The sequence below is a fragment of the Arachis ipaensis genome, chromosome B09 (assembly GCF_000816755.2).
Source record: "Arachis ipaensis cultivar K30076 chromosome B09, Araip1.1, whole genome shotgun sequence".
In the NCBI taxonomy this organism is placed as follows: domain Eukaryota; kingdom Viridiplantae; phylum Streptophyta; class Magnoliopsida; order Fabales; family Fabaceae; genus Arachis; species Arachis ipaensis.
Genome location: NC_029793.2, coordinates 123,393,193 through 123,404,111, shown reverse-complemented (window position 1 = coordinate 123,404,111; position 10,919 = coordinate 123,393,193). Strand labels below are relative to the sequence as shown.

Sequence of the window (10,919 nt, the reverse complement as noted above, 5' to 3'; positions counted from 1 at the left end):
GCTTCTTTTGTGTACGAGTTCCAAACAACATGGCTCATCTCTTATTCAATTTTGTTGTGTCCCTTGTAGCCATTTAATTTGCTTGGGATCTTCTTCATAATGTGCCAGATGCACCAGTGGTGAATTGTTGTTGGCATGCACAGCTCAATTGCCCTTTGAATCGATGCGCATTGATTGGTAAGAATACCTTTTGGTGCCTTCCCTCCCATGTAACGTAGCCAACACTTAAATAGCCATTTGAATGATTGGATGTCGTCATTTTTCATTAGCGCGCATCCAAGAAGTGTCGACTGGCTGTGGTGATTCACGCCCACAAAAGAACCTAAAACCAAATTGTACCTGCTTAAAAAACAAGCAGACGGTGGTGAACCGAAATATATACACGCACTGAACATCAAAAACATATATGAATGAACCGAATACCTATTTGTGTTATAGGTGGTATCAAATGAAACCACGTCTCCGAAATAATCAAATGTAGCCATGCTTCTTGCATCAGCCCAAAATGCATGTTTAATGCAGTAATCGCCTTCAAGGTTGAGCTAAAAGAAGAAATTTTGGTTCTTCTCTTTCATTCTTACTAGGTACTTCCCAAATTCTTTGGCATCGTCTTCTTCGAAAATATTCCGTACTTCCCTTGTGATGTAATTCCTCACATTCTTTTCAATAAAACTTAGTTCACGGTGGCTGCCAGCTGCTATCACAAATAATTGGTAAGTTTTGCTCGGTCTGATTCTAGCTTCCTCGTGGGTTTCGATGTTGAGACGCACAAACATGCTAAGCTCCCTGTGTTATTTGATCATCTCAGCCTGGTCTGGACAACAAGGATGTGATTGATTCAAAACAACTTTGGAAATTGTCCAAAGACCAACATCCTTCATTATGTGTATGTAAATTCTGGCCGGACAATTTAACCCAGCTGAAGGGTTTGTCTTCAAAGTTGGAGATATCTTGGATTTCGACCTCCCCTCTCTGGTGCATACAATTAGTTGATTCTTAATCTTGTCTCTGTCTCGAATCGTGTTCCTTATTTTTGTAGAAAAACTGGCAAGTTTGTAATAATGTTTGTAGAACTTTCCAGCTTCTTCTAATGTCTTAAAAATCATTCCCACCTTTGAGACAAAATTTTCATCCACAAAACAGCTGGTCTGCACGGTGAACCAAAATTTTAATTATGGTGAACGGAAATGTTAATTACGGTGAAAGAATTATATAGTGCTTAGGGAACAAAACAGAATATATTCGTCTAATTTTTTTTACTCCTTTCTGCATACCGAACCGAACACAGGCACATGGTGAATCAACTCTTTAGTACTTACCGAACCGAAAAGTTACTCACAGTTACTCATAGTTACTCACACTCACAGTTATTCACAGTTACATATTATCAATTCAATTCAGATATAGATCACCTCATTCCATTCAATTCACTTCAAATAAAATTAGCAATTTTATTTCATTGAATTAGATTCAAAATTCAATAATCCAAACCTCATCAAATTGATACGTTTCGGAAGAATTATCCAAATCGCACTCATCCAACTGATTTGAAGTTGATTCATTCATTGTTTTAATTCAGAAGTGCAGATCGAAGAAGAAAACGAAGAAAAAGATGAACGACGAAGCTAATTACGTTGAAGTAAATCCAGATCCATAATGCAGAGAAGAAAAATGCGAATAGAGGAGAACAACGAATTTAATTAGGTTGAAGAAGAAGAAGGAGAACAGGAAGAAGAAGAAGAACAAGAAGAAGAACGCGAACATAGAAGAAGAAGAAGAAGAAGAAGGTATTTGGATTACGTTATACGGAAAGGTTTACGTTGAGAAAGGTTGATCACGCAAAAGAAGGATTACATTATTTTTGTGGTATAATACTGATGACAAGTCATCATATACCCTTTTTAATAGTCTTTTTCTTTACTTTCATTTGGTTTTATGCACTTTCTTGCATCCTAAGAAAGCAATTTGGAATGAAAATGCATAACTTCTTTGAATCAAACAACCACCATATAATTGATGCTAAATCATGAGGTTTAGGCCAAATTTAATTGCAGTATACTACTGTATAAAATCTACATCCAAAAACAATGTTATTGACAAAAAACAATGTTGATTGATAAACCACCTAGTTAACAAAATAATATTTTGGATTTGTTATGATAACAATGGATGTCTATTAATGTGGGCGGCTGAGCTTTTCAAAGCTTAACTGCTCAATATAAATTGAGAATTAATGAAGGTTGAATGTTTGAATTTTTGTATCTATAAATAGAGGGCAAATCCTCTCGTAACATACACACAACTGATAGTAATAAAACATTATTTACTCTCTTATACTATTCTCTCTCTCTTATATTCTTTACTATAATATTAGTAAATATATTAATTATATTGTGATAATAATTGTGGTGAATATTACTATTAGAGTTATATAATTATACTTTTTATTTTATATTTGTTACCTCTTCCTTATTTATTTATTCCACAACACGTTATCAGCACGAGACTCTGATCAAATTTTTAGCAAGACTCAGGTAACAAATTTGTATTATGTCGAAGCTCTCTCATCTTGAATTCAATGCTCTTGATATATCTAGAAATAACTATTTATCATGGATACTAGATGCTGAAATTCATCTTGATTCAATGGATCTTGGAGATACCATTAAGGCTGAAAATAATGCATCCCAGAAGGATAAAGCCAAAGCCATGATTTTTCTTCGTCGTCATCTTGACGAAGGATTGAAAAATGAATATCTCACATTAAAAGATCCTACAAATCTTTAGAAAGACCTTGAAGAAAGGTACAATCGTCAAAAAATGGTGATACTTCCTCAAGCCCGATATGAATGGACGCACTTGCGTCTACAGGATTTTAAATCCATAAATGAATATAATTCGGCAATGTTTTGAATCACCTCATGAATAAAATTATGTGGGGAAAAGATATCTGATAATGATATGTTAGAGAAAACTTTCTCGACCTTCCATGCCTTGAATGTGCTCCTGCAGCAGTATTATCGAGAAAAAGGATTTAAAAAATATTCTGAGTTAATTTCTTGCCTTCTTGTTGCTGAATGCAACAACGAGTTGCTCTTAAAGAATCATGAAGCACGCCCAGCTGGCGCCGCCCCATTTCTGGAAGTAAACGCGGCAAATCATTACCCCAGAAGAGGTAAATGGCAAGGTTTTAATAACAAGAAAAATTATGGAAGGAAAAGGAATTATGTTCAAAAGAGAGGATCTCACCAGAAGTGGGATAAAGAAAGAAATATTGGGCAAAATAAATCAACAGAGGATAAGTGTTTCCATTGTGGTGGAAAGGACCATTGGTCGCGTACCTGTCGTACCCCAAGGCACCTAGTCGATCTTTATCAAGCATCTTTGAAAAAAGACGACAAAGGAAAGGAAACGAATTTTGTTTCAAATGATGTTGCTGAAAATTCCACCACTCATTATGATGTATCTGATTTCTTTGAGGATCCTGAAGGAAATATTGGTCATTTGATCAATGATGAAATAGTTTAATATGTGAAATTGTTAAGTATCCATGTAAATAAATAATGTAAAGAACTTATTGTTAAGTTTTATTTTCTATGTATTTGAGTTTCAAATATGATGTATATAAATAATAAAATATTAATGTTTATGAATTTTGAAATCATTAAATGTGTCAAGTTTTAAAATAAAATTTTAGTATATGACATTATTTTTATGTACAGTGTTTCTTAAAAAAATAATTTCGATCAAGTATTCAATTTAACTGTGCATACTACTCATTTTATTATTATTTGTCTTTGAAGAAAATGGGAAGGATATATAATGAAGATGTATGCCTTGCGGATAGTGCAAGTTCGCACACCATTCTCAAAAGTGATATATATTTTACCCATCTTATGCCAAAAGAAGAATATGTTAATACTATTTTTGGCTCAGGCAATGTGATTGAAGGCTTCGAAAGAACTATAATTTTGTTTCCTGGAGGAACAAAATTTGTAATAAATAATGCACTATTATCTACCAAGTCTCTAAGAAACTTGTTGAGCTTTAAAGATATTCGCCAAAATGGATATCATATTGAGACTATGAATGAGGGAAGTCATGAGTACTTATGTATCACAACTCATGATTCAAATAAAAAGGTTATATTAGAAAAGTTGCCCTCACTTTCATCTGGGTTATATTATACCAAGATTAGTGCAATTGAATCACATGCCATTGTAAACCAGAAGTTTACTAGCCCAAATGAATTCATAACTTGGCACGATCGATTGGGTCATCCGGGAACAACCATGATGCGGAGAATTATTGAAAACTCCCATGAACATTCACTAAAGAACCAGAAGATTCTTAAATCTAGTGAATTTTATTGTGCTGCATGTTCTCAAGGGAAGTTAATTTTAAGGCCATCACCAGTAAAGATTGGATTTGAGTCCCCTGAATTCCTAGAAAGGATTCAAGGCGATATATGTGAACCTATTCATCCACCATGTGGATCTTTTAGATATTTTATGGTCCTGATAGATGCATCTTTGAGATGGTCACATGTGTGCTTATTGTCTTCTCACAACCTAGCGTTTGCAAAATTACTGGCTCAAATTATTCGATTAAAATCACAATTTCCAGAAAATCCAATCAAAGCAATTCATCTTGATAATGTTGGTGAATTTACTTCCCAAGCCTTTGATGCTTATTGTATGGCTAATGGAATAAGTGTTGAATATCCAGTAGCTTATGTTCACGCACAAAATGGGTTAGCAGAATCACTTATTAAACACCTCTAATTATTTGCTAGACCCTTGCTTATGAGAACAAATCTCCCAACCTCGGTTTGGGAATGCTATTTTACATGCTGCAGTACTTATTCGTTTGAGACCAACGAGTTACCATCAGTTCTCTCTTATACAATTAGCTTTTGGCCAGCAGCCAAATGTTTCCCATTTAAGAATATTCGGATGTGCGATATATGTTCCCATTGCACCACCTAATCGCACCAAAATAGGACCCCAAAGAAAATTGGGGATATGTGTTGGATATGATTCTCCTTCTATAGTAAGGTATCTTGAGATACAAACTGGGGATGTATTTAAAGCCCGATTTATGGATTGTCATTTTGATGAATCAAAATTTCCAACATTAAGGGGAGTGAATAAGCTTCCTAGAAAGGAACTTAATTGGAATGCATCATCGTTGATGCATTTAGATCCTCGATCAGGGCAATGTGAACTAGAAGTTCAAAAGATTATACATTTGCAAAGAATAGCAAATGAATTGCCTAATACATTTTTCGATACAAAGAGGATAACCAAATCTTATATACCAGCGGAAAATGCCCCAATTCGAATTGATGTCCCAGTTGGACAAATAGCCACTGAAGCAAATTCATGCCAGAAGCGTGGCAAGCCTGTCAGTTCCAAAGACAAAAATCCTCGAAAAAGAAAAGAGGTAAATACGATTGCTGTTGAAAAAGACATAGTAAAGACACCTGCAGTTGTCCAAAATTCTGATATAGTTTTAATGCTAGAAGATGTTCAGGTACCTAAGAGTTGTGAAAATGACGAGATCTCGATAAATTATGTCTTTACAGGAGAAAAATGGGACCGAAATAAGACAATTGTCAATGAAATATTTGCATATAATGTGGCATTAAATATCATGCATGAAAGTAAGGATCTTGAGCCAAGATCAGTCGAAAAATGTCGACAAAGGAATGATTGGCCAAAATGGAAAGAAGCCATGAAGGCTAAGTTAGACTCACTTGCAAACGTGAAGTCTTTGAACCTGTAGTCCGTACACCAGAAGATGTAAAACCTGTTGGATACCAATGGATATTTGTGAGAAAATGAAATGAGAGAAATGAAGTTGTGCGCTACAAAGCTCAACTTATAGCACAAGATTTTTCACAGAGGCCTGGTATAGATTATGAAGAAACGTATTCCCCTGTAGTGGATGCGATAACATTGCGTTATTTGTTCAGTTTATCTGCATATCATAAACTGCATATGCATTTAATGGATGTGGTAACAGCCTATTTATACGGCTCATTAGATCGGGATATCTATATGAAAGTCCCTGAAGAACTAAAGATATCTAAACCATCCAATGAATATTCACAGGGGTTATACTCAGTCAAATTGCAAAGATCTTTATATGGTCTAAAGCAATCTGGACGAATGTGGTATAATCGTCTTATTGAGTATCTGGCCAAAAATAGATTTAAGAATGATGATATCTGTCTGTGTGTTTTCATAAAAAAATCTGCATCTGGATTCATTATAATTGTTGTGTACATTGATGATTTAAATATCATTGGGACTTTTGAAGAGATTCCAACAATGATAAAAACTCTAAAAGAAGAGTTTGAGATGAAAGACCTTGGAAGGACGAAATTTTGTCTCGGCCTGCAGATCGAGCATATAAAAAATGAGATCTTTATTCATCAAACAACATACACAGAAAAGATATTGAAAAGATTTTATATAGATAAGTCACATCCCTTGAGTACCCCAATGATCGTAAGATCTTTAGATGTGGAAAAGGATCAATTCCGTCCTAAAGAAGAAAATGAAGATATCTTTGGTCCTAAAGTACCATATCTTAGTGCCATTGGAGCGCTAATGTATCTTGCCAATAATACACAACCCGATATATCATTTGCTGTGAATTTACTAGCAAGATATAGTTCCTCTCTAACCAGAAGACATTGGAGTGGAATCAAACAAATCTTTCGATATCTTCATGGAACGGTTGATATGGGATTATTTTATCCCTATGGATCCAAATCACAACTAATTGGATATGCAAATGCTGGATACTTGTCTGATCCACACAAAGGGAGATCTCAAACAGGATACTTGTTCACGTATGGTGGTACAGCTATATCATGGAAGTCTACGAAACAGACGATAGCAGCAACCTCCTCTAATCATGCTGAAATACTAGCGATACATGAAGCAAGTCGCGAGTGTTTTAGCTCAGGAGTTTGATCCAATATATTATGTCATCATGTGTACTAATTGATCATAAGATAGCTCTAACTGTCCTGTTTGAAGATAATACAGCATGCATTGCTCAACTTAAGGGTGGATATATCAAAGGCGATAGAACAAAGCATATTTCTCCCAAATTCTTCTTCACTCGTGATTTTCAAAATCAAGGGACAATTGATATCCAACAAATCCGCTCAAGTGACAACCTGGCAGATTTATTCACAAATTCACTCCCAAAATCCTCATTTGAAAGATTGGTGCATGAGATTGGGATGCGCGAATTTTGATATATTAAATGATGTCGACAAGAGGGGGAAACTGTACTCTTTTTTCCTTGGTCAGGTTTTTTCACATTGGATTTTTCTTGACAAGGTTTTTAATGAGACAGTCCCCATCACAAAGGATATTGTACTCGTTTTCCTTCACTAAGGTTTTTTCCCACAAGGTTTTCCTTTAGTAAGATTTTAATGAGGTATATTCTTAAATAGACATCCAAGGGGAAATGTTATGATAACAATGGATGTCTATTAATGTGGGCGGCTGAGCTTTTCAAAGCTTAACTTCTCAATACAAATTGAGAATTAATGAAAGTTGAATGATTAATGAAAGTTGAATGTTTGAATTTTTGTATCTATAAATAGAGGAAAAATCCTCTCGTAACATACACACAACTGATAGTAATAAAACATTCTTCACTCTCTTATACTTTTTATAAAATATTGAAAATAAATAGAAAAATAAAAATGTTTTCAACTTAAAATATCTAATTGTTTGATAGTCTTAAGTTTTCAAGCCATAGAATAGGCAAATTCCATGACGCCTAATATTCAATGCACCTTTAAGTTATCCAAGGGAGAGGAGAAAAGAGAGAAAATGTGGATCAACTGCCAGTTGAAGAAGTTGAAGGACCACAGACGTTAGACAATTGTTGATCAACTCAACTAGAAGAAGCAGCAGCTTCCTTGTAATTCTCTGCATCACTGGTTTCATTCGTATCTAAGTTTGGCGCTTTTGGGAGCAGTCCCAGAAGTTTAAACATGAGTTGATCGGCATCGAAATCATTGTTGGGAGTGGTGAGGAGCTTTTCGCCGGTGAAGATAGAATTTGCACCAGCAAGAAAACATAGTGCCTGCTCAGGCATGGAGAACCGAACTCTACCGGCTGATAACCTGACCATTGCTTTAGGCATTATGATTCGCGCTGTGGCTATCATTCGAATCATCTCCCATATTTCAACAGGCTGAAAAATAGCATAGAAATGTCAGTATCTAGTTTTAGGCAGCCTTGATGTTGCCAACAATCCCAACATGGCTTAACGGCAAGCATCAACCACTTGTATTATCATTGCCAATACAAGTTTGATGAGAACTAGTAAATAGAAAAAGTAACTAGAACCAACTTTTAGTTAGTCAACATTAGCCAAACTTTGTTTTAGGCTTTATAATTTACAGTCTAGAGTAAAAATTTATGATATAGGGTCTAAAATTTAAGATAAATAAAATAATTTTTAAAAAGTTGGCTGATATTGACTAAAAAAAGTTGGCTCCCTAGCATTACTCGTTTCGCAAATCGACCAGTAAGATTAACTAACCTTCTGATCCTCGAGAGGGGTTCCCTTTACAGCAACAAGTGCATTAATAGGAACACTCTCTGGATGAGAGGGGAGTGTCGACAATGTATGTAACAAACCTACGCGGTCCTCCTCTGCTTCTCCAAGCCCAATAATTCCTCCTGTCAAGCGTAAACAATTCTCGATTGGTCAGTAAGACTATTCAGAAGTAAGTCCTTTAATTGTTAGTCACTTGTAAGGAGCTTACTTCAATATAATGTCTAATGTTCAAAATAACTTAATAATACTGTTTATCCTAGAACTAAGAGTAAAAAAGAAAAGTTCAAAATGAATAAGATCTTTATATTATGATCCTTAGCACATAGAAAAAATTAGAATGGATAAACTTCTTGCAGTATATGTGCCTATTCTACATATGAAAGAAATCGAAAAGCTATATCACATCCATCTGGGAAAATTTGATTATAAAGTTAAAGCAAATTGCAAATAAGTTCCATTGTGTTTAATGTTAACATGATTACCAGAACAAACATTAATCCCTGCATCACGAACAAATTCAAGGGTTTTTAGGCGCTCATCATATGTCCTTGTTGTAATGATGTTTGGATAATATTCCCTTGAAGTATCAAGATTGTGATTATAGGCTGTGAGACCTGCCTGCTTGAGTTCAACAGCTTGCTGTTTCTCCAGCATGCCAAGGGTGCAACACACCTCCATCCCCATATCCCTACAATAAAGAGCTCAAATGTTATCTACATTTACCTGATAGGGCGTGTGGTCAATGTTTTCACAGGAATTTTACATTAGAAATCTTATATTAGAATATTTTTTCAATGTAAATTCCCAAAAATGTGAAAACATTCCACGAATCACGCACCCCTATAAGTTAAGCGCATTTCATTTGAAATCTGATAGACCAAACTTATAGTATATTTTTCAGATGATAGTATTGTATTACCTTATTTCTTTTACATATTCAAGGATCTGGTTGAAGTTGGTCTTCCTTCCTATAGTGTCCCTCCATGCCGCACCCATACAGAAGCGAGTGCTCCCGGCCTCTTTTGCCTACAGGATAATGAACTTCCATGTTACTCAGAAACATGATACTTTTTAACTAATAAATGTTCTGGGTTCCAAATGAACATCGAACACTTCTCCATGTCATGTTAACTAATATCAGATCAATGGAGCTTTATAAAGACGAATAATGGCATCACAATGTTGCAGGCTAATATGAAGTAGAATACCCGTAATCATAGATAGCATCAGAATTACAAGTTTTACCTTCTTGGCAGCCTCAATAACAGCATCTTTGTTCATAAGTCTTTGGGACTTGAGTCCTGTGTTATACCTAGAGGATTGAGGACAATAGGAACAATCTTCACTACACCCTCCTGTCTTAATAGAGAGTAGAGTGCACTGCTGTACTTCCCTAAAGTTTTGAGCATGCCTGTGAACTTGAGCCTGATAAATCACCACACACACACACACACACACCAAACACTGAGCTTCAGTAAATTAAACCAAATTTTGATTATGCTGCTATTCCACAATAATAAACTTTCCTTGATGGGTTTTGCTTAGGCACTTCAAAATACAGAAATAAACTTGGGTTTATGTTAAAAGTATTTATGCTAACGTTCTAAGCTTTTGGCATGTTATTGGGTGCAATATTTTATTGTCAATTGTATAATTATGCATTATGGAGTTCCAAATTAAAAAACAATTATTTTTTAAACAAATTTCTGTTAAAATCTGTTAATAATTATAAATGCAAAATACCTACTAGTTTCCAATAAAAACTTTTCTTGATGGGATTTCCCTCAAGCACTTCAAAATCAAGTTTTGCATGACCCCATTAAAGCCATAAAGAGAAATAAACTTTATAATAGTTACCCCATGGAAGAGAAGATCGAGAATGGGTGAATCATAGATGGATTTGACTTCGGTTAGGGTCCAATCGTTTCTGGGGCCTTCTTTGATGGTCCTCTCGGCTTGAATGGCAGCATCTGAGGAAGAACTGTAGCCATGACAAGATTGCAGAACCCCAATGGAGGGTGTAAGATGATGAGTTCTTCTGAAAATGGGTCTCACCAGAAACATGATTTTTGAATTCAGCTGAGAAAAGAGAGAAAGTTGAAACTAGATGAGAGTAATATGAGAGATTGAGGCTAAATCACTTCCTTGAAAGTGCTTTCAGTATGCAGATTGCGGCTGCTTTTGTTTATAGAGAAGGGAAATTGAGAAAGGGAGATTTAAACACAAAATCGTATTTAATAGAACAGAGATATTGTGTTCAGACTTTAGAGATATTAAATTAGTATTTTATAAAGATACAAAAATACTAACGAGAGATGATT

At 35.1% G+C, this 10,919-nt stretch overlaps 1 protein-coding gene across 1 annotated transcript; it reads right to left on the bottom strand.

Annotated features, from left to right (window-relative positions):
- On the bottom strand, positions 7,720-10,830 carry LOC107618248 (biotin synthase). Its single transcript, XM_016320259.2, has 6 exons — positions 10,456-10,830; positions 9,844-10,023; positions 9,518-9,624; positions 9,081-9,286; positions 8,581-8,720; positions 7,720-8,229 (listed from the first exon to the last, which is right to left on the bottom strand). The coding sequence occupies exons 1-6, from the start codon at positions 10,660-10,662 to the stop codon at positions 7,927-7,929; spliced, it is 1,143 nt and encodes a 380-aa protein (XP_016175745.1). The 5' UTR covers positions 10,663-10,830; the 3' UTR covers positions 7,720-7,926.